Raw genomic sequence first — 25,341 nt, 5'->3', positions numbered from 1 at the left:
GAAAAATGATGGCATTAAATATCTTCCACTTTCTTGGCATAAATGAAACTACCGCAAGTCAAGTATATATATACACACATACAAAGACAAAATACAGATATTGAGCTTATTGAAATTCACTTCTTAAATGTGATCACATAAACAACCGGACTACACCGTCATTCAAATCAAAATCTCACCATAGCAAATATGTATCATGAATTTCTTAAGAATAATGTCAGCCGAAAATGATGACAATCTAACTGACTGACATAAAACTAGGTATGTGATATCCTGTAGTTTAAGAAGAAAAAGGATAATGAGTACTTGATGAATCATTTCATACTGGCTAGCTTACCGTTTTGCTTTAATTTGAGCAGCAAAATGTCAAAAACTTTGTTTCACTTCTATTAATTCACCACCAACATGTTGGAGGTAAACTACGAGCCCAGCAGTTGTTGATGTGACTACCCTGAGAGATTAATGCTCAGTATTTCCACTAAATGACTGAATTTTTATCAGGCCCTAAATGCGACATGCAACAATCTCACGAAATTGAGGTATAATGTGAAAAATACCGATGGTGAATACAGAAATTAGTGTACAAAGATGAATTCATTTTATCAAGGCATTAGAAAGGCTTACTAGGTTCATCTTTATGAACATCATGTGATCTTTAAAGCTCCGTAGCTACATCATCTTAATCCTCCATCTTGTCAAGCATGACATACTTAGCGGCATGATTGGCTGTGAGCGCTATTGCTGCTTCATCTTCTTCTAGTTTGCCCTTCTGCAGCTTTAGGTATCTTCAAAAGAGGATGAGAAAAACAGCATAGGTTAGCCACAGAAGGAACCAGAGAGCACAAAGTAGATCAATAAAAACACTCAGAAATTACTACAGTGAACTCGAAAAACAGATTGGGCAAACAAATCCATGTTAAAAGGTAATTCCAAATGGAAACTGTATAGCTACATCAAATAGTAGCAAATAGTTCAATTTCAATATAATTTCATATCTTTGGTTGAACTTGAATGCATAGAGAAAAAAACTTGACATGACACATCAATTGGTTGTAAATCCAAGAATGTCAAATTCATGACTCGTTGAATTAAGAGACCATGATGGACAGTTACAGGAAAGTGAGAATTGAAAACGCAAATTTTCTCAGGGATTTTTGCGGGAAATTGGAAATAGATGCAATTAGGGTTAAAAATTTGGTATTCAGATCTAGTTAAGTATAAATTTGAAGTATCGACATAGTAACAAAATTGGTAATTCAAATCAGGCTGACATGTCAGTTTCCCGAGAATACAAGTTGAATAAGATAAAAGGGTTAATATGTAAACTGGCTCTCTACACCTTTGTCGGTTGACCCAAGAAAAATTCACAATAGACCAATGCCATGATATAAAATGCTTAATGCTACATGGTTTGAGCAATACTACATCACCACGTGAATTCAGTTTTTTTTTTTTTCTAAACACTAAAATGGCAATGGTTAGACGCATGACAACTTAATATAGATCAACTAAGCCAGATCTGCATTTTATGTAATATCATTAGTCCATCGGGTTAACTCGCCAGAAATAAAAGCTTCACTGCCTAATTGAGTTCTTTTTTTTTTTTTTTTTGTTCTTTTACCAAATAAGGTTCATAGTTTGAGGCAATTTACATATTAAACCAAGATAAAAGTAGCCTTAGTTGTTGTAAGCCCCAGAAATCCTAGGGACAAGATAGCCCCCATCCTTTCTGGTGGTTGGAACTGCAAATATTTGTACCTCTCCTAATATCTCATAGTTTATTACAAAGCATAATATGTTCTCCATGACTGTTCCCTAGCAACAATAAAACATCACTCCAAAAATAAACTAAATGAATAAAATAAAGAACCCAAAATGTATTTACGAAGCTTGAGATTGATAGAGACAATAAAAGAGAAATTCTAAAGTTTGTACAAGTTAATTGGCCAAGTGTGCAAGTCAAGTATTCTGACAGGTAGTGGAAATTAGACAAGAAACATAACAATTAAGTACACCAACTCATAATCGACAATAGATTCTCGCATAGGTTAAAAGCATAAAGAAACACCCAAAATACCAAGACCAAAGATAAAAAATTCTTCCTACAAATGACATACAACATTCCTAAACCCTGGAAAAGTTCAATACCTTTAGGGGTGGGAGCTCAAAAGTGCAAAGCCATCTAATTGTATGCCTTCACTTAATAAAGAAATGATTCCTTATGACTAAAGCCTCCAAAACTTAGATTTTTTATATGAACAACGGCAGAATTTCAATAACTAATAAAATAATAAGATATTCAAACAATGAATTAGAAACATGTAAATGTGCTTTAATCAACAACACCAGACAAAGCTTAGGCTTCTGTAATACACAATCCAAGAAACATTGCCTTCGTATAAATTCATTATCTCTTGCCACAAGTGCTAGACTATAAGTAAATGTTTTAGAACTTCAGAAAATTTGAAGGAATATAGCTAAGTACAGTTTTTGCAAAGGAGTGAGTGCCTAAAGAAAGAAGAAACGGCAAATTCAGAAAGTAGATTTATTGACCACTTACTTGTACCAGTTGAATAAACTGACACCAACCATGATAGTGAGGAGTCCAGCACCTTTTAACCACGTAAACTCATCTTGCAAGTAAAATACGGCAACCTGAATGAGTATTAAAAATAATTAGAGTAAACCACTACAAATATATGGTAGGAAAATAAACAACAAAATCAGCACGAATAGTAAAATCAACAGGAAAATAACATTATGCATGTGAAGACTGACATCACAAGACTTGAGAAGGTTTTGTTGGATAAAGTAAAGGGGGTTAAGATTCCACTTTCAGATCCAATACAAGCCAAAATATTAGTGAAAATCAAGTGAGACCCGGAAACAAGCCATTAAACCATCCATCCCCGACCATTCATGACCAGGTTGTTAAAAATGAAATCTGATAAACAATTTCTCCTCCCTATGAACTGCCTCAATCAGGGAACCCAGTCATCACCCCGCATTTAAGTAAAATACTCGAGCAACTCTAGTCCTTCCATAGAAATGAGACAGTTGAACAATAAAATTTCTCAACTTTACTCTAGACTTTCTTAAGCTCATTGCATTAATACATCGGAAAATGGAGGAATGGAGTTTCACAAGGCCAACTAATAATATGTAAAATTTAATGGACTGAAATTCATTGGCATGGAGTAATAAATGTAAAAACAGGCAAGAAGTGATATGTAAGAAAATAAGATGTGTGGCAAATGGACTGATATCTGCTGACATGGAGTAATAATTTCAAACTATTCTTTTTTGGAGAGGAGGTTAATAAAAATTAAGGTGGTAAAGCGAACCCTGTCAAAACAACTTGCTTCAAATCAAACTAGTCTAACTTGAATAGGCTAAAAGGTCTACCACCCAAATCTGATGCAATTTAAACTCCATAAATTCAGAACTGATCCTTATCTGAAGTTAGGGTGTAAAAGTAGAGCCGTAGGTTAGCCAAGATTCTAGCCAGGCTCAACTTGACTAAATATTATCAAGCACAGGAATTATTGATTGGACTCAGCTTTGGTTATACCGATCTGGCTCAATTTGAACTGTGTGGTTCATTTTTGCCATTTCCGCATAACTTCTAAAGTTACATATTGATATGCATAATTATAAAACAACAAAAATAAGAGTCCCACATGGTATGACTGCCAGCTCCAAGAGAGCTATCTGCAGCATGCACAGGTAATAATTCTTTGAACCAGCACTGGCTCCCAACTGTATCTTAAATTGATGAATAGCATGAACTACTCTATGAGTACCAGAGTAAAAAGGAAAATGAGATTACTGACGAGACAATGCTTTCTTTCAAGGACTCACATATGCAATTTTAACAACTTTGGATCATACTCGGTCACAAACAAAAAGTCAGAATGCTACGTGAGCCTTTTAATAAAAAGTCAAGTTTTGCAAAACCGTTAAAAACAAATATGTGTGTGTGTATATGAATGTGTGTGCATGTAAAGAAAACTAGGTACCAATATGGTGACAGCCTCCTTCACAACCCCAGCTATTGTCACTGTAACTGCGCTTGTTATAGAAACAAGGATGTACTCTGTTAAAACCTGCAATAAGAAGAAAGCCTAGCTTCTTCAAGCCACAAGAGAAACATTTTTTATTCACTCTGTTACCTGTTTATTAAAATATTGTTATTATTATAAAAATAATATTCTAATACAGAAGTTACGATATTATGTGTTAATCATCCATATGCAAGGCACGTGAAGCATAGATTACTATACTTAGAAAGGAAAATTAAAGGGAGAAAAAGGGGATGCTTCAGCATAAGCATAGGTTCCTACCATAAAGAATGCGAGTGTTCCACCAAAAAGCATCAAAAAGCAGCTTCGAGCAATATGCCATGAACTATTAAAATAACTGTTCTTCGTGAATTGATCCCACGGGTCCAATAAGAGAGAAAGAAGAGCTGTCACAACAGCCATTACCGGAGTCACGTAGCTCATGAAGGTAAGTGGGTTCTTCAAACCTAGAAAAAATTAAATAGTTAGACCATGCTGTAAAATAAAATCAGAAGAACCAACAACAAGAAGAAAACCAGCTTATGTAAAGCAATCAGATAATTTTTAGTGATACCACTCATAATCTATCTGAAAGTTTCTAAGAGAGTTTTTAATAAAACTGTTCTATTATTATTAACTAAAGAATTGAACTTAAATAGAAAAACAGTTCTAATCCTAATTAGGAAAATAATTCCTTATTCTAATAAACTATTAAAATATAAGGAAAAATAGTTCCTTATTCTAATAAACTACTAAAAGATAAAATAAAATATTCCTAGAATATGAATAAAATTTATCTTCCTAAATAAGATTTATCTACCTAAATAAATTTAAAATATATACATATTTCAACACCCTCCCTCAAGTTGGTACATATATATCAATCATGCCCAACTTGCTTACAAGAAAATCAAAGCTTGTCTTAGAGAGTCCTTTTGTGAGTATGTCAGCAATCTGTTGTTTTGAAGGAACAAATGGCATGCACACTTGGCCTTCTTCAATCTTCTCCTTGAAAAAGTATCTCCACATGTTTAGTTCTGTCATGTTGGACTGGGTTGTGAGCAATACTAATGGTAGCTTTGCTATCACAATACAACTTCATTAGTGAAGTTATTGGTTTCCTTAGCTCTTCTATAATTCTTTTTAACCGCATCATTTCACAAATGCCTTGAGCCATTGATCTAAACTCAGCCTCTACACTACTTCTTGCTACAACACTTTGTTTTTTGCTTCGCCAAGTCACAAGGTTTCCTCAAACAAATGTATAGTATCCTGATGTAGATTTTTTATCTGTTATTGAGCCTGCCCAATCTGCATCTGTATAAGCTTCAATTCCTCTTTGTTCGGATTTCTTGAAGAATAAACCTTTCCAGGTGAACTCTTCAAGTATCTTAGAATTCGAAACACTGCTTCTTCATGTTCCTCCATTGGAGAGTGCATAAATTGACTCACTAAGCTCACTGCAAAAGCTATGTCTAGCCTTGTATGTGATAAGTAAATTAACTTACCAACTAATTTTGGTACTGCCCTTTATCAACTAATCGACCTTCTTTATTTTCGAATTTTACATTTGGATCAATGGGTGTGTCAGTTGGGCGGCAACCACTCATCCCAGTCTCTTTTAAAAGATCAATCACATATTTTCTCTGAGTGACTTGAAGACCCTTCTTTGATCGAGCAACTTCCATTCCAAGAAAGTATTTCAAAGGACCCAGGTCTTTGATCTCAAACTCCAATGCTAGATGCTCCTTGAGACCTTATTTCATCCACATTATCTCCTGTAAGAATGATATCATCGACATAAACTATAATAACTGCTATTCTACCTTTTTGTGAATGTCAATATAACATTGTGTGATCAGCTTGCCCTTGTGAGTAACCTTGTTTTTTAACAACTTGAGTGAACCATTCAAACCAAGCTCGAAGAAACTACTTGAGACCATACAAAGATTTTTTGAGTTTACATACTCGAGTTCCAAATTTTTCTTCAAAACCTGGAAGAGGATCCATGTAAACTTCTTCTTCAAGTTTCCCATTTAGGAAAGCATTCTTCACATCTAGCTGCTGTAAAGACCAATCAAGATTAACAGCAATTGATAAAAGAACTCTAACGGAATTTACTTTGGCTACTAGAGCAAGTGTTTCAAGATAATCTATCCTGTATGTTTGAGTGTACCCTTTAACCACCAACCGGCTTTGTATCTATCTAAAGATCCATCTGATTTGAATTTGGTTGTGAACACCTATTTACAGCCCACTGTTTTTTTTCTACAGGTAATTCCATTGTTTCCTATGTACCTGTTTTTTCAATAGGGCGCATCTCCTCTAAAATAGCCTCCTTCCACTCAGGAACCTGTAAAGCATCTGTCACATTTTTAGGTATTTTTACAGTATCGAGACACGAAACAAAGATTGAGAATGTCGAAGACAAGGATTTATAGGATACAAAGTTAGACATGGGATATTTGAAAATATTTCTAACATTTTTTCTTTTAGCAATTAGAATATCTAAATCAGAAAATTCATTGGCTAGATTATGAGCTTTACCTGGACTTTTGACAGGATCTTGTAGGTTAGATTCTTGATAATGAATCTGGTGGATTCCACTTTCTTGATTTCGATTTCTTCTTGAGTAAACAATTAACTCCTTTGTTTATTCTTTATTCTCATGATCAGACTCTACACCTTTATACTCCTTTTCATTAACATTAACATCGTTAATTTCTGTGTTAATCATAGATTCGCTTTCCCTATTATTAGAATCCCTATATTGTATATTCTTAATCTTTTCTTGATCAATTATAAAATCTTCCTTAGTATAATTCCCTTCCTGAAGATTAGGATCAAAATAAGATTGTGTTTCAACAAATGTGACATCCATGGTAACAATAATCTTCCTATCGATTGGATCATAATATTTGTAACCCTTTTTATTAGAAGCATAACCAACAAAGACACATTTTTTTGCTCTAGGATCTAGTTTACCTTGGTTGGGAAGATGAACAAAAACATTACACCCAAAAACTCGGAGGGATAAATCTGTGATCAATTTAGAGTTAGGAAAGTTATCTTTAAATAGACGAAAAGGAGTTCTATAGTTTAGAGTTTTACTGGGCATTTTATTAATAAGATATGTAACTGTTAACAAGGTTTCGCCTCAAAGATAACGTGGTACCTGACTAGTGAACATCAAGGCTCTAGTTACTTCCAAAAGATGTTAGTTTTTTCTTTCTGGGATCCCATTTTGTTGTGGTGTATTTGTATAAGAATTTTGGTGGACTATTCCATGTTTGGTTAAGAAAACACCTAATTGGTCGAAAATTCCCCACCATTGTCAGTCCGAAATATTTCTATTTTCACACCAAATTGTGTTTCCACCATGGCATAAAAAGACTTAAACACATTTTTAACTTTAGACTTATCTTTTAATAAAAACACCTAACAAATTCGAGTATAATCATCAATAAATGTGACAATCAACGTTTTCCTGAAAAAGTTAAGACTCTTGAAGGTCCCTAAACATCACTATGAATTAACGAAAAAGGTTTGGAGGCTTTATATTTTTGAGGTGCAAAGAATGACCGATGATGTTTAGCCAATTCACAATGATATGAAGAATGACTTTTATTTTTAAATAGATTAGGTAACAAATATCTTAAATAGTAAAAATTAGGATGTCCGAGCCTATAATGCCAAATCATAACCTTATCAAAATCAGAAACAGAATTTAAACATAAAGTAGTTGTTGGTTGACTTAGATGGTCATCTTCAAGATAGTAAATTCCACCAAATTCTTTATCATTGCCAATCATCCTCCCCTAGACCATGTCCTGAAACTTACACATAGAGGAGTCAAATATAACATGAAAATTTGAGGACTGGGATAATTTACTGACCGATATGAGATTACAAGTTAGATTTGGCACATGTAAAACATCATGTAAAACCAAGGAAGACGAGATTTTAACAATGCCTTTCCCGACTATTGCCGAGAAAGACCCATCTGCTACTTTGATCTTTTTGTTTCCTACGCAAGGTGTGTAAGTTGAAAAAAGAAAATGACTACTAGTCATGTGATCACTAGCTCCAGAATCAACGATCCACGTGTTTGTTTTACAAGGCTTGACACTGAGAAAAACAGAAAAATCAGTACCTGATTGGGCAAAAGAGGAAGAAGGATTATTGGATGAGTTAGGAATAGAAGAATTCATCCGAAATTGTGGTGATTGAAAAAACTTGTGTAGATGCTCTAATTGTTCCTCAGTGAATGGAGACCCTTCCAAAGAACTTTGGCCCTCATAATTTCCTTTAGTTATTTCGAAAGCTCTGCTATCCCCTGATTGTGAACCACGATCATTGCCACTTTTTTTCCTTCCATTTGTCAATTTCCCATGGAACTTCTAACACGTTTCTCGAGTGTGCCAATATTTTTTGCAATTCGCACCAAGGTTTAACCATGATGTTACTAGAGATTTAACCTAGCTCAGATGCCATGAAAGTTTCCAAGAGAGCTTTTAATAAAACTGTTCTATTATTATTAACTAAAGAACTGAACTTAAATAGAGAAAACAATCCTAATCCTAATTGGGAAAATAGTTCCCTTATTCTAATAAACTACTAAAAGATAAAATAAAAATATTCCTAGAATATGAATAAAATTTATCTTCCTAAATAAGATTTATCTACCTAAATAAATTTAAAATATATACATATTTCAACACTATCACTATATATAAATTAAAATTCTCCATTCAATAGGCATTAGAGAAAAAAAAAATCTAGAATATCATTATCAAAATGAGAACTAGAACTTCAGGATTGCCAAGTCAGGATCCACACCAAACATATCCTCCTTATAAACTATATCAGCTCGAGACAGAGATTGTTATAACTAAATTACACCAAACTTTTTAGCAGCCAGATATTGTAATACAGAAATCAATTGATGTAACCATATCTCACATATATGACTTATCAGTAGAAAGAATATAACCTAGGATATATTGTAGCATGCCCTGAGAACTAAATATTGCAATAGACAAATTTCTCTTATGGTATTGATGATAAAAGATTTCTCATGTTTTAGCAAGCTCAAAGGAATGTTATTCCTTCTTAGATAAAGGAACAAATAACACAAACTCAGTCATCCACTCCAGAAAAATAAAATAAAGTACAATCCTTCTAGCAATAACAGTGAGAATGGATAATGATAATATCATGCGATGCAAATGTACTGATCCGAAAACATAGAAAAGGGTATTTAAATAACATGGTGATGTACAAATTAAAGGAGGAAAATGATGAACTTAAAAAGAAGGGAACAAGAGAGAGAAAGAGGGACTACCTACCATAGGCTTCTTTCTTTTGAAGGTAGCCCATTCCAGATAAAGTCAAATTGGACGCAATAAATAAAACAAATCAATGTAATTAGTAAAAAGAAAAAAGAGAAGAAGAAATAATTTGAAGATAAGATCAAATAATTGAACTCTAAGTCTAACATATCATGTAAAAAGGATATAGATCAAAGCCATACCTGCAAAAGTATTTGAGTCATGCACCAGCGGAATCCAGACATAACAGCCGCAAGCATGACAAAAACAAAACCCCAAAACTGAAAACCTGTCTCCTTTGAAACTGAAATAAGAAAGATCAAGTTTCATAAGTTTTGTAAATATTTGACACTGTAAGAGAGAGAGATGCAACGACATAAAAGAAACTGTCACAACATGCTCAAATATTAGACAAACTCTATGTAGAAAGTTATTTAGTCTGTCAGAATGATTTGGTCGATTAAGGACCAATTTAGCCTTGGAATGAGATTGTAACTGTGTAGATAAAAGTGCAATTGTTAAAATTGGTAATTCTTAAAAGAATGGCAGCAATGCAAAAAGAAATAAAATGGCCATTAGAGATATAATGAAAAGGAGATTTTAATAAATTATATATGCATATCGTATTTTATTTGACATTTGAAATTATCATAAATAATCATTTAATCATTATATTAAATAAATGATTTTCTCAAAATATTTATTAAATAAAAATAAGTACTATGTACAGAAAAAGAAACTAAATCATTAAAAAAGGTATTTTTTTAAAGTGAGTTTTAAAACTGATTTCAGCATTTCTATCATTAATTTATACTGGTTACTACAAAAATTATTCAGCACTTTCATTTCATTAGACTAGAAGCCTAAGTTTATGAGAATTTTTAAGCAGCTATTATAGTTCTATGGATTCTATGAAGCAACCCTAGCCCATCTATGAAACCTGAGAAAATTTAGTCACGAATCCGAAGTTTCCTATCATTTTCTTTTTTCCTACTTCCTCCATCACAACAAATTGAATGCCTTCTTTTTTACAGGTATCACAAAAATGTCAACTTTCCCAAAATGGATCACGTTTTTCCAATGTTTCCCTTACTGAAATATGAAGTTTATATGGATCTCTCTAGCTTTTATAAAACTTAATGGTAAAAGTTATGAGGGAACATAAGCTTCATTCCTAAAATTTTGAGCTGTTTGGAAAGTGGACATCCAATTTGAGATGAGGGAAATATTTTTATTGTCACTTGTTACAGATTACAAATCATTCCTATATCACTCTTTTAAGGCTCAGAACAGACAGAAATCACTCCCTACCAAACTCATTCCACACTAACTGAATAATCATCAAACTTCAACCCAAGCCCTAACCTGCTTTTCGCAGGTCCATTCATGGTACCTAGATAGCCTTCTAAATCTTCAATTTCTCTCTTCAATAGTAACCCAGTATTAATAGCTTACGGTCCCTAATTCTAGTCATCATCCCAATCCTTTCGACATCAACAAAGCCTCCCTTCAAATCTTACATCATTCATACAACCACAAGAACTCTAGTGAGTTTTATATTCAAGTCAATAATGAAATGACAAGAATCAAACGAAGACAAATAAAATGTCCACAATGCATTGCTGCATTGATTAGGATATAGTTTCCAAAACGCTTGAAAACTTTAATAAAGGAGAAAAGAAGGGGATACTCCAAAAAGAGAGAAGCCAAAAGATGAACATCTTTGCCTATAAGTGAGGCATTAAATAAAATCTTTTCTTCAAATCTAATTGCCATCACTATGACTAGGACAGGTGCACATTACCCACAATTATGAAGCAAAACAGATATCTACTCACTAGTGCCTTTCTCCTACTTCATCCTTAATAATTTGAATAATAGAAAAATACATGCAACCAAAAAGTTGCTAAATATACACATAGAAATCGAATTGCTTGTAAGAAACATACAGAATGATGAGAATCCATACCTGTTAATAGAATCCCAACAGAGATTACCAAGATAATTCCTAAAAGGTGAAGACTTGGAGACTCCAACCTTATAAATAAACATTCAACAATAATATCAGAACAACAAGAGGCATGGGAAAGAATACAATGGATTCTCAGAAAAACAGAAAATGGAGCAGCTGGAATAAGAGATATCTGAAGACAACTTGCAATATGTGGTTATTCAGAGCATGTTACGTGGACTCTTCGCTTTAACTACCTGTGTCTGACTGTTCTTACACTTCCCTATATAAACAAATCTGATACTATGATCCTCAAAACTAATGTAGAATATTGTCCAAAAGATTACATACTAGTGTATGAGACTCTATTTCAAGTCCATGTAACATACCTAATCCCCAGGCTAAAAGTGAGTTAATCTTATAAATATAAAACAGCACAGGCAGATTGAGTTACCAAATTGATATGTTCCTTTTTCATCCCTAGTAATTGTAAAAACAAACAAAAACTCCAAAAATGATCAAGATAAATCATACAAAGAAAATTTTAAAATATAAGATCAAAGTTCTAAGTGCAGTCTAGTGTAAAAAGTGAGAGTACAACAAATTCAAGGAAATGAACTGAAGTAACTATCTCAGAGTTATGCAGTAAAAATCTCAATAAAACCAACAAGACAACAGCCCTTTCAATCAAAATTGGAATCCAAGTTCTATTTTAGTCCATCAACCAATGTGGTCAGCACTTCAGCAAATAATAAAAGCTTAACAAAGCCTTAATTAAACCACTTTAGGTAGATGCATTTACTAAGTCAAACTATGTTCTGGAATATTATTAGTTCAATAACTTCACATTTTGGATGCATTCACCAGCATTTGGTGTAGACCAAATAAAAACATAATTTCAAAGTTTCATCATCCTTTTCTTGTTGCTTTAGATCTTTCAGATGACAAACCGCTTGACCAGACAATATGGATAACATAGGTTCAAGTGGAGGACTCCAACTTGTTTCAGAGGTGAAAATTACTTGAGCTGAGATCATATTGGTGCTAATTCTAATGCAAATTTAGGTCACATTGATTTACTATTTTGTTTTCATACATACATCTCAATGCCTCCAACAGATCATGAAGGAAAAGGAATCTGTCAATTACCCATCCTGTATTGTAAGCAAAATTAACCACACCATTTAATTCAGCTTGAAAATCAAGAACATAACCTATGGTGGTAAACCCCTGATCATTTCCGTGGAAAAACTTTGATTGCACTCTTTTGAACAACCCAAGCCATCACAAGTTTATTAAAGAGGCCAGTTTTCTGACAAGCAAAAAAATGGCTGTCTAGCTAAAAGGGCGTGTTTGAAAATGGATAAGCAATGGGTTAAAGCCAATATAGGAATCAGTATGAACCAAACTTGTAGGCCCATTTCATAAGGTCGATTAAAGGCAACGTCCAATGACTCCTGGGATAGGTTCCTGATAGAGTCAGTCCCTAAGGGCCCAAGCCAGTTACTAACTAAGCTTATATATATATATATGTAACAATGCTTTCGTTTATTTTTCTATGAATTCAATCCTGGAAATACGGTATCCCCCCTTTTTTAACCACCCAAGGTTTCGTTATACTTTGAAATCAAGAAATTGCTACTGGAGCAGGTGGCATTCAAGAACAATTAGCCAATCTATGTTTGCAAGTTCTTATTGATTATTTGTTGGTTGAATCAGAAGATTTTGGAGAAGAAGGCCTCATGGATAATGAATGGGAAGATCGAATGGAAGAATAAATGATTTTTTGGTTAGACACATGGAATTGGCTAAGCACTTTATTCAAACAAATATAAATACATTCTAATAAAACAAGTTATGATATGTAGGTATCTTTGTTCTCTTGTGTCCAATCAATCCTAGAATGATTATTCAACCCTCACTAAATGGGAAATATTAGTATAGCCATGGAAAAGGGGGGGGGGGGAGCAATTAAGAAAAACAGATGAAGTAATGGTTTCAAGATTCTAACAAGCATAAATTATAATTTTTTTAGCTCTAAATTTACAAAAGAGAGCTTCGTCCCAAAATCTATAGACATATATATAGACTGTTCAGTGCCATCCAAACATGAGCAATCGACATGATCAATTTGAAAACGCACCTGAATGCAAAAGCGAATAGGAGAAGAAATATAGGAGTTGCAGATTTACACTGTAGGGTACAAAGTAAAAAAAATTTAGTCAACACAACCTAAAAAAGAAAAATAAAAAGACATATTCACAGATTTGGAGGAGGTAATTTAGTCAAGATGAGATTAAATATTCATCACAATATGGAGTATAGAAAAGTTAACAAACCATTGTGGCAAAAGTAACAGATATGAAAACCAGGGAAGCGTTGCTCAGGTTAACATCCAGTGCTGTTGAAAGAGCCGTAGGTAGAACTGTGAAAGGCAAAGTCCATCTGTACATTAGTTGATAGAAAAGTTAATAAGTTACAGAGAAACACACAGGTTTTAAACCATAGAAGAACAGAAGATTAGTATTTTAAAACACTAACTCTAAGTGAACATATACACGCAAGTGCCAGTTCATATTATAAAGAAGCAGAAGAATATATGCCTGATGAATTACCTTTGTAGAAGTAATCTCTCCGTGTCATTGGATCAGTAGGGAGAAATTTATGAGACCAATACCATGTGATCAGTTTTGATAAAACAGCTTGCATGGTGAAGTGGACAGTATTCATCAACAAGGGAGCTGGAAACTTCCCAAGGTCATCTCCCAACAAGGTTTTGTTGTACCTGCTCAAGGAAAAATTATAAGAGGATATATGAAAAAGCTTCAAAACATTGGGTATTAAATTTAGCTATGATGCTGCTGTGATTAATTTAAAATGGACTTACAAAGTCAAAAATGTGCTGAAAGTGTACCATACAAGTATAAAGAACAAAGTTTTCAACACATCCACAATAGAAATGGAGCTGTCAGAATTCAGGGGCAATGCTTTTGGACTCCCAATAGCAATGTCTCCATCATCACAAATATCTGATGATCCTATATTCAAAGCAGATTCATTTTCGATATCAAAAGGTACATATTCCCCAGCGCTATCTCCTCCTTGTATATTGTCCACGGTACTATCACCAATCAAGTGCATACTTTGCTCTGGAAATTTATTGAATCTAACCCCTTCTACTATCATGTTTTGTAACTCACTCTGATTAAGCATAGGCAACTCAAAATCAGAGTTTTCTGCAGTGGTACTGGTATTCACTGAATGGTGTTCCAAATGAATTGTCCCATCTTCATCAACCCAGAGAGAGAAGGAAGAGTCCCTGTGAAGACCTGAAGCTTGATTTCCACTTAGAGTATCAGTTGTGCCTGTGCATTCAACTTTTTCTTTATTGAAACTACTCTTTACCATCTCCTTTGCTATTCTAAGTTAGAGCCATCTATGCACTGCATTAGAAAACAACGCGCCAATGTCCAATTAGTGCCTTGTTTTTTGATCAATTATGCAATGTGTGAACGATATTCCGGGCATCAGATAAACCAAGAATCAACCAAATTCAATAAAAAAATTCTGCCACTCTACTTATTTTAGATCATCCAAATTCCAAAGACCTCAGTTGGCACCCATTGGAATCAATTATAACAGAAAAATATGAGAACCACACAGCTTCATTTAAAAGAAAAAGGTGAAGACAATACCCAAATTTGAAAATTTTTAATTTCCATCCACCATCAACAACCTCTTATTATTTTTCAGAAAGAAAATTCGGTATCATTCACAGCATTAAATCAACTTATTAGAACAAATAGAAAGAAAAACCTCCCCATCGTTTAGATTATCCTATACAATAACATTTAAGATATAAATTGGATTAAAGAAAAAAAGAAAAGCTCAATAAACAAACCAGCAAAAGGAATTGTAAAAAGAATGTACTAAAATAAATCTAAAAAACAAAATGCATTGAATCAAATCCATAGAAGCCCAATGCAATGCAATTCAACAGTAACATAATAAATTACAAATGGAAAATGCAACCTGATCAAGTGTTGATGAGATCCAAATACGTGAAGAAGAATGAGAACGAGAGGATGTTCAACAAGAGATCTGATTTGGTGATGAATGAAGAAGGATTATGGAATATTAATGGGAATTAAAAGTTGATAATGGAGAATGTTGGTACACAGTCGTTTTTAGGCCTACGTTTGAGCGTTGTTGTCTGCTGTTGGTTTCTGCTTTGACTCCAAACGTAGATTCAAAGGCAGAAATATGATTTTGGGTTAACTGCATTAGAGTACCTAAAGTATTCTTTAATTTTTAATTTGGTCTTCACACTTCATGATTTGCTGATTGAGTCTTTAAAGAATAAAAAATGTATCAATTAGGTCCTTCTGTTAGATTAGCTGTTAGTTTCAACTTTAAATGCCAGTTCAGGTCTAACCTATAGCATACTTAAAACACATAAATTAAAATTTAAATTAATTTGCACTTATCACATTGATAGTTATTGAATTTAACGTGTTAAAAATAGTCCTCTTAAATTTCAATGTTATTATCTATTTTTATTAAATATATTAGATTTGGGATGTCTACATAGTAGATACAACATGTTTAAATTTTGATCTACATGTTTTAGATATAATCTCTATTAGATTTGATTTGACATTTAAGGCTTAAGTTGATGAGGTTAAATTAAAGAAAGGATCTAATCGATAAGATGTTAATCCTTTGAAAATTTAATTAAAATATTTTTAAAATTTAAAGAAACCATTTAAAACCTGAATAATATTTTAAGGACATTCCTTAGCCCAAATTTCAATTTTTCTTATACTACAACTATTGTCCCTGAACTTTAGTCAAAATTATGTTTTGGTCACCTAACTTTTAAAACTTACATAATAGTTATTAATGTTATTGAATTGCTACATTTTGCCACTCATCCATTATCTCTGTTAAAACGATAATAATGACATGAGACATTAATTTAAAGGGTTAATAACCAATTTGGTCTCTAAAATATAAAAAATATATTATTTTGATATTTTAAATATTTTCTTAATAATTATTCTAAAAGGTTTTAAAAATCTTCAAAATAAATTAAAATTAATAAAAATATAAAATGTATTATAAATAATTATAAATAATTATTATAAAAAATTAATTAATATTAAATAAAATAAAAACCCTCCCTCTCTTCTCTAACCTAACCCTTCCCACTCCTCTCCCCCACGTCCCTCCTCCCTGCCTCGCACGGAGGGGAGAAAAGAGTAGGGAGGATTTTTTATTTTATTTTATTTTATATTATTTTTATTTAATATCATTTTATAATACATTTTATAATTTTAATTTTTAAAAAAGTATAGAATAATTATTAAGAAAGTATTTGAAATTATCAAAATAATATTTTATTTATATTTCAAGGACCAAAGTGGTTATTAGCCTTTTAAATTAACGTGCCACATAATTATTTTAACGTGAATTAACAGCCAAGTGAAAAAAAATGTAACAATTTGATTACATTAATGGTTATTATGTAGGTTTTAAAAGTCGGATGGCCGAAACGTAATCTTGACCAAAGTTTAAGGACAATGGGTGTGGATTACCCTTTTTATAATTAAAAAAAAATCTCCTAGGGTAAACTTCCCATATAGTCGCCTAAGTTTTAGCGTATTCCTATTTTGATCATTGAATTTTTTTGTTAATTTAGTTAATTATGTTAACTCAATTTTGCATTCTAGTCCCTCTACCATTAAGCTGTGTTTGGTAAATAAACTTATGTGACTATGTATAATAATTAATTTAACCTTCAGTATTTATCTATTTTATTAATTTAATCCTAATTTAAAAAAAAAATTACATGTTGCATTCAATAATCCTCCAACTGCAGCCAAATCACCTTTTATCTCTTCCACGTCTCTTATCACATAACATTTAACCTTATCCTTTAATTCATTTACTCATAAAACTGCTGATTTTACTTGGCTTAGAATGGTGTATTTTGAGATAAATATAGGAGGTTTTTATCCTGGATAATTATGCTATTAAAATGATAAATTTAATTTCTCAATTTTCAAAGTTGTTTTATTTTATCCATAAATAGGTAACTTATTCGGATGCATCTTTTGGAAAGAGCGTTTGTGTTCCATTTGCTAGTATCTTTATTGTTAATTTTCACTTGCATTTAACATTCATTTCGTAATTTTTATTGGAGTGCTCTAACTGAGGTGTTAGAAGTTGTGTGTATAAACTCTTATTAAAAATAAAATACAAGTGATAAAATAGAAGATTTATAAGGGTGAAGGCCGCAACCCATTGTAGATCTCCAATAAGCAAACTAGGAGATCTACGAGGGTGAGTGGTTATTACAAGTTGGCTTCTTGTGTAAAGGTAGATTGAGTTTTAGCCACTAGATTTTTAAATCAATTGTTGAATAAACCATTCATTGAATGAGGCTCTACAGAATAGAATTGTTTTTGAACTATATTGACAAAGCTTATGTGCTTATATCTCCATTTACTCTCTTTGCTTATTTCCTTTGTTCACTGTCTTGTTCAAACTCGTGTCTGGACATCAGTTGGGACATTAGTTTGACTAGGAAGTAAACCAATTGCTTTTACATATTATTTGAATTTTTAGTATCATGGTCAAATGGACTAAATTTGTAAATATATATTGAGAATTAAATTTGTTGAATTTTTAAAAAATTAAGAATAAATTATTAAAAAGGGTAAACATTGAGTGTTAAATTTATTATTATATGAGGCCACGCCAATATTCTATTTGGTTAACAAACACATTGTAATGATTGAGCAACGAGAATGCTAAATTGATTAAATGAGAGTGATTAAATTAACAAAAGAATAATAATAAATATTTTATAGTATAAAATTTGAATATTTTAATTATATAGATATGTGTATCTATTTAACTTCATTTATCCCTTTCAATTCTAGTGTATCACTATCTACTCTCATATATGTAATTTAATTTAAATAATAATTAGGCATTATTTATATATGATATTAATTATTATAAAATATTATCTTAATATAAAATAAATATTGTTTGTCAAGGAAATGATACTCTAATATTTTATAGTTAATATATTTATTTTGAATTTATTTTACTATCAACAACTTTTAAAAACTTATTTCAGGAAAATTTATCAAACAATCAGTAAAATCATCGAAAGATTAAAAATATAAATTTAAAAAAATAATCAATCCAATTTTCAGTAATTATTTTCAGCGAAACAAATGCAACAATTGAATAGCTATTATGAAAAAGTTATTTTATGAGGTTCCTTTCCAAATATTTAATGATATTTTAGTAATTTTTTTCATATCATTGATACATAATTTTAATAAACTTTTGACCCTGAACTCCAACTTTAAGATTCAAGGTTTAAGATAAAAATAATCAAAATTATATATTAATGATAAAAATTATTTTAAATAATTGAAAAGATCCATAAATGATATGGTAGGAAGGGTCCATAAGTTATTTTGATTTTTTCCTTTGTTTGGACACTATACCAAGTGTGGCATGATAGCAATTGATCGACTCCCATTTTTTGAAATTCTCCAACTACCTATAGTAGATAACTTTAATTTTCTCATTGCCTAATTTTTAATTAGTATATCTCCTTTGTATACTTTCACTGTATTCATGTTTGGTTTTCTTCAAGTAAATGTTTAGTTGAGGAATGAAGATTTGAGAATCAATACTTACATATTTGGTGGTAAACATGAAATTCACATTTGGTCACTAGTAAAACGATATCTATACAGAAAGAATGATTCCAATATGTGATTTAGATTTTGCACATAACTATATTTCCCCATATTTTGTTTTAGTTATTGTCAAGATAGAGTTGTTAAATTTGCAGCCTTGGAGTTGATTATATTTGTTTCAATATGGTCCAACCATGGCAGAAAAGTTTTTCATTTGGAAAGTTAATGGTGCATACTAACTTTGTAATTCATATTGCTTATCCATACATACTAATTTTTAGCATTTTGTCAAATTTACTCCCATGTTATGGATAATTTTCAGAGATTACATTTCCACAAATAGAAATGAACCTTCAACTTGAAGATCTTAAGTCTGAATTTTTGGCATGGGTTATAGGCATCTTTGTTTGTATGGTTCAATATCTATTACAATATAAAAAATTGTTAATAGTTAAAATATATAAAATAAATAAAATAATTTTTGTTGATTTATATCTATGTATAAAAGTACGAGTTTTGAATTTTTTTGAACTACAATGTATTATTAATTATTATATGATAATGACATTTTGTACAAAAGAGAGATTAAACCAATGTAAATCTATAGAATATTACACTACAATAGGAAGATCTTCAAAATCTTCATGTAGTACTTGAAGGATTTCATCTGGTGGTTACTTGAATATATTTTTACCCAACGGTGTTGAGAACGCCATCTTTGTCAAACCATCCGCTACCCTATTTTCCTCTTTGAATACATGTGTTAATCGTGTTGTCTAATCTTGTTGAATTAGGTCCTTAATGGTGCGTATCACTACTGAGCAATCCTCTCCTTCTCTCTAATTGCTGGAATTTATTGACTAGCTTCTTTATTATCTGTCTCAAGGATCACATTATTCATGTCAAGACTCCTTGCAATTTGGAGCCCATCCAGCATACCTCATAGCTCCTTGATGGTCACAGAGCAACACCCAATATTCCTTATGAACCTCGCAATCCAAAATCCAACATTATCACGAACAACTCCACCCATAACAATATTCCTAGAATTTTAACACACAACACCATCCGTCTTCACTTTTATCCAACTATCCTCAAGCGATTTCCATTTTATGAATTTTAGTGGATCAGCATGAAGTTGTCCCCCACTGTAATCCATTTTAAAAGTAATTTAATAGCACATATAGTTTTTTTTTTTTTACTTTCATATTTTTATTCAAGTAAATATGGTAACAAGTTATTAATATTATTTTATATAAAATAATTTTAATTATACTTATTTTATTAATATTCTTTTCCTTAGTATTACAATTATTATCACGTAATTAAACTTTGGATTCATATTAAATTATTAATTAATTAGTGTATTTTAATATTTTTCAACAATTTTTTATTAACAAATATTTGAATTAATCCAAAAGTTATGATTTTCTCACATTTTGATTGAATCCTTTATGTCAATACATTTCAAAGATGACATATTAACTCAATATCGTGAAGATGTATAATTTGCAGTTTTTTATTACATTGTAGGCATAATTGTAAGCATATACATATATTATATTTATGGCTTGAAATTATCTTCATACTAAAATTTGATATTGATAGAAAAATATATTTTATGACAAAAGAAAATATAGACATTTACCTAGTGATACTAAGTATGGCCTGCTAAAAAGGAGAAAAAAAAGAAGATATCGAAATGTTACATTTCAAAAAAATAAAAGAAGTTTTACCAAATGTTGAAATCAATTCCAACCATTTAAATTCCATAAAAGTGTTAATTTTTTCCATCATACCAAATATTCTCTATTTATGAATTGAATAAATGAAAGTGTAGTTTTAAAATAATCTAGCTAATAAGGATTCACGGATATTTAAGAAGTTTATGAGTATAAGTTTAGTACAAATCACAAATAATAAATATAAACTAAAACTAGAATCAATTCTATTCAAAATAAAATAGTCTGAAAACTAGAATGTATTTGAATATAGACCAAAATAAATTAAGAGAGAACACACATATGTCACACATCATAATACTTGAACTTGAGTAGCTAAAATTTGAGAGCCCCAACCTTGCCAAAACAACCAAAGCACCATTTGTAGCACTCCTCTTTACTTATAGGTGTTCTGTCTTTTTATAATAAAAAAACTTACAAATATCCAAGAGGATATAGCTATATGAATATGTTATCTATTCTATAAATCAATTTATCTATGTGAAAGAAGCATCGAGAATATGATCGGTATAAGATTAGGTTAAGAAATGGATTTGTGGGGTGGTGAGATTTGCAAAAGGAAAGGGATGAACAAAGGGATATTGGAGTTGACATTGCAGTCACTCTCTGATTCTATAGTCAATCTTTAGAGTCAAAAAGAATGGAAAAAGATAGAAGATGATGAATAGTGAATGTAACAAAAAAAAAAATACCTTCATAGGCTTTTTTTATGCTTACATTGTCCTTACTCTAACGTGATAATCCTTTTAATCTTGGGGTCCAAGGTGCCTTGAGATTGACTCCTTTTTCTTTCATTTGTTTGCCTTTAGAGTGTTTGATTGTGTTAGTTCTTTGCCTGGCATCCATCCTTTGCAGCGCCAGACCTTTGTCTCTTTGATGTTAGGCCTGAATTTTTTTTGTCTAAGTTAGGCGCCGAGTTTAACAATTGTTGTCACATTAAGGCTTGAACATTTTTTTTACCAAGTTAGTCTTTGAAAACTCTAAGGTTTAGGCCTTAATGTGGGAATAACTGTCAAGTTCAAGGACTAACTTGGACAAAAAAAGTTTAAGTCCCAATATCGGAATAGTTACCTACCCTATGCCATAATATGGGAATAATTATTAAGTTTAGGACATAATTTTGACAAAAAAAAAAAGTTACCAAATTTAGGCCAAAATAGTTATTTAACCTAATATTTTATGGTGGCCTTTTGGGCCCTTTTTATTATTGGGCTTTATGGTATATAAAAAACTAGTGAGAGAAAAACCGATCAAAATAAAAATTGACCTAAATCGAGATATTTAGACGGTTTATGAAATACAAGTTCAAAAATCATAATTTCTCAAAATTAAACTGAATTCTTTTTTATCTAATATATAATTAATTTTATTTTTATGATATAAAATAAATAGTTTATATTTAAAATAATAAAAATAATTTAAAAATTCTTAAAATTTATTGTATTTTAGAAATATTTATGAAAAGAGCTTAAAATATTATCAAATAATATTCAAAAACTATAAAACATATAAAAATAAGTCTAAAAAATTAAAACAAAAATTAATATAAAAAATCGAAAACCTAACCAAATTAAATGGATTATCACTTAACCCAACTTAACCCAACCGATATCACTTGAATAAAAAAAAATAACCTTCAATTCAAAGTGAAAATTGTTGCAAAAATAACTAAGAGAGAAGATAGATAAACGTAAACCAAAAAATACAGAGTCCTCTAACCTAATATCCTTACATCATAGTATGTGGCAGAAGTAATACATGGTTAATAGCATAGCTCACTTCTATCACTTAACCTACACTAAATTCTTTAATCTGGAGAAAGCTGCTATGTCAGGTAATCTAAACTGACTGGATCTCTTGTGCGTACGATGACGTATCCGGAACTTCGGTTAGAAACCTTTCCCAGAAGCCATCGTTTACACTACCTGGCACGGTATAACCGGTCGCCACTGCTTCTGCCTGGTTCTTTGAGGCCTGATCGGTCTCCAGTGGACCAGCATGTTGGGAGTTTAGGCCAATTCCAGGAGGCTTTGGGTTGAGATTTACGACATGGTGAAATGATGGTGTATGGATAGGATGATAAGCAGGGGCAACCAGCTCAGGTGATGAGTTAATATCGGTTGAATAAGGGGAGCAATGGTGTGATGAAGGTGAGTAAAGTTCACCATCCATGTCATAGTCCCCTGAAGATGTCTGTATTTCGGTAACAACAACCGGAGAAGGCCGTAAGGATGTCCCGAAATCGCGCACTTCTTCACCTATAGTTTCTCCGATTTCGAGAAACAATGTTTCCCAGCATCTTATAGATGATTCCAATTCTTCAATCTGTTTCAAATCCAATCCCATGTTTGCATTCAGAGAAGCCAATCTGTGAAGATCTTGAATGTTGCATTCATCATTGAAGTCGTTACTGTTCAATAACTTTCTCTTTTTGCCATGAAATTGGGACAGAACATGGGGTTTGTCTATAATCCTAGCCAATGAGACCATCACTCGTCGTTGTCGATCTTCCAAGTTCCGAAAACGCTCCGATAACAGCCTTACTTGACACCGATATTCCTCGTTCTCTTTTTGATGACCCTGCAACTGTAACTGAAGCCGGTTCTTGTCGTCACTCAACATCTTGATCACTTGCTCGAATTCCTTCTTCTCTTTCTCAGTCAATGGCACACTAGAGCTTCCTTGCCGGTTCAAGGAATGGCTATGGATTGGCTTGCGTCGATAAATGTTCTTTAAAAGATGTTTCTGCCCTCTTATGAACTCCTCGTTTGCAAACTCCCATTGATCAGGATCTATCTTTCTGAACCCCTAATAAATAACAAGTGCCAACGTGAATCAAACAATGGAACCATTCACTTAGGAAAACACTACAAAACAGGGTCCTGCCCTGTTTGTTCAATGGCATAAACTTAAACTAAGCATGTTTTATATGTATATGAAGGTAGTAGAGATTAAAAGCAAGTGAAGGAAACATTACATAGGTGTTGAGCTGACGGACAAAGCTTGAGAAGTTATTGTGCTTGAAATATCTAGGGAGCAAATCTCTTGAGAAATCTGGGGGGTTCCATACAACGAAACTGTAACCAGTTTCACTCCAAGACACCAACGAGTCAGTCACTGGATCATCCACCATCTCGTATGTCTTTGTAAGAAAAGGCGGCGGCCCATTACAACTTCCCTGCGATCCTTCCATTTCATTCAAACTCAAGCATATGCCTGCTTTTTTCTTCTTCTTTTTAAATAAAAAAAAAGTCAAAACAATTGAGATTTTCAGAAGCTAAATCGAAACCAGGATCACTTCCACTGAAAGCACGTAAACCTTTAAACCCTAAAAACCTTTGAAGAACAATCCAGAGGAAAGTAGATATTCCTTTATCCCATGTAAAATTGTCAAACAGGGTTGGATTATGAAAAGAAAAAAGGGAAATTTTCCAGGAAAATAATCTAGAAAGGGTATTGAGGAAAAAAATATGAAGTTAAATAAAAAAACCAAACACGTGGGTGGAAGTTTCTAATCCAATCCAAAATAAAAACTTGGGGAAAAAGCAAGAGGAAGAAGATGATGAGAGAGATAGGAAACAGTGGGTTTATTAATTATGCAAGTCTTATGACTTAGTAACAACAACCATTTGGAGGGGGCGAGGTCCATGCCTTTATAGTGTTCAAACATCCAAAAATTCAAAGATTCAAAGCTTGTAAGCTTTATAATGGGAGTCGTTGGTCGTTTTGAAAATTCACAAGGGAGAGAGGGCCAACGAGCAGAGTGGGTTTCTTTGACTGCAGCCATGGTTTAATCATCCCTTTGGAACTCTGACTTTGACCACTCTTAAACCAAAATTAAATCTAACGTCTCATAATCCTCCACGTCGCCTTTCTAATTATAGGATTAACGATTAGTGTTACTCTTTTATTTTTCCATTGACGTGGAAAAAAATTCCATATTCCCATCTTTAATTATTGATTAAAGCTAATTAAGAAAATGTAATGTAGTAATTTTACTGCCTAACAAAATGATTTGACTGGTCATGATTCCATTCACATCTATTTGTTTGCAAATTTAAAAAAAAATAAATAAGACATTTAAAATGATAAAAATGTAGTTTTCATAAAAAAAATGTTTTTTAAACAATTTTCAAAATTACTATTTTTTATAAAGTAAAATATTTGAAATTATAAAATTTAATATTTACATTCTAATAATTAAAAAAATGGTTCGCTAGGAACTTGCTCGGTTTTTGACGTTGAATTATGGGATATTCTGGACGAGTTGATACTCCTATGAGACGCTTTTGATTCATACTGATAATCTAGAGGTGGTTCATAGTTTGCAAACAAAGAATCCAGATTTTTCGATGTCAACACTAGTCAGATACATTCATCAATTGCTAAAGAATAACGAGCATTGGGTGGTATCACATATTTTTAGGGAAGCTACTCAGGTTGCAGATTGGGTTGCCAAGATGGTACATAGTGATTCAGAAGGTATCAATGTGATAGCGGATGCCCCCAACTTAATTGAGGACCTTACTA

General features: G+C 32.1%; 2 protein-coding genes and 1 long non-coding RNA gene across 3 annotated transcripts; all 3 read right to left on the bottom strand.

The window, feature by feature from the left end:
- Nucleotides 1-106: 106 nt before the first annotated feature.
- Nucleotides 107-15,569, bottom strand: LOC108460772 (probable sugar phosphate/phosphate translocator At1g06470). The gene is made up of 13 exons (XM_053026449.1): nt 15,375-15,569; nt 14,230-14,785; nt 13,958-14,127; nt 13,682-13,767; nt 13,486-13,535; nt 11,361-11,428; nt 9,595-9,695; nt 9,410-9,422; nt 4,344-4,528; nt 4,020-4,106; nt 2,561-2,655; nt 625-785; nt 107-451 (listed from the first exon to the last, which is right to left on the bottom strand). The coding sequence occupies exons 2-12, from the start codon at nt 14,748-14,750 to the stop codon at nt 680-682; spliced, it is 1,482 nt and encodes a 493-aa protein (XP_052882409.1). The 5' UTR covers nt 14,751-14,785; nt 15,375-15,569; the 3' UTR covers nt 107-451; nt 625-679.
- Nucleotides 7,668-8,565, bottom strand: LOC128291410 (uncharacterized). The gene is made up of 2 exons (XR_008281184.1): nt 8,215-8,565; nt 7,668-7,897 (listed from the first exon to the last, which is right to left on the bottom strand). It is a non-coding gene; the product is annotated as an uncharacterized LOC128291410 (long non-coding RNA).
- Nucleotides 15,570-22,464: 6,895 nt separating the features above from the next.
- On the bottom strand, nt 22,465-24,469 carry LOC108458302 (heat stress transcription factor A-4b-like). Its single transcript, XM_017757650.2, has 2 exons — nt 23,789-24,469; nt 22,465-23,619 (listed from the first exon to the last, which is right to left on the bottom strand). The coding sequence occupies exons 1-2, from the start codon at nt 24,002-24,004 to the stop codon at nt 22,651-22,653; spliced, it is 1,185 nt and encodes a 394-aa protein (XP_017613139.1). The 5' UTR covers nt 24,005-24,469; the 3' UTR covers nt 22,465-22,650.
- Nucleotides 24,470-25,341: the final 872 nt, after the last annotated feature.

This window comes from Gossypium arboreum, chromosome 4, assembly GCF_025698485.1.
Source record: "Gossypium arboreum isolate Shixiya-1 chromosome 4, ASM2569848v2, whole genome shotgun sequence".
Taxonomy (NCBI): Eukaryota; Viridiplantae; Streptophyta; class Magnoliopsida; order Malvales; family Malvaceae; genus Gossypium; species Gossypium arboreum.
Note: the sequence above shows the minus strand (reverse complement) of the source record. Positions and strands in the feature narration are given on the sequence as shown.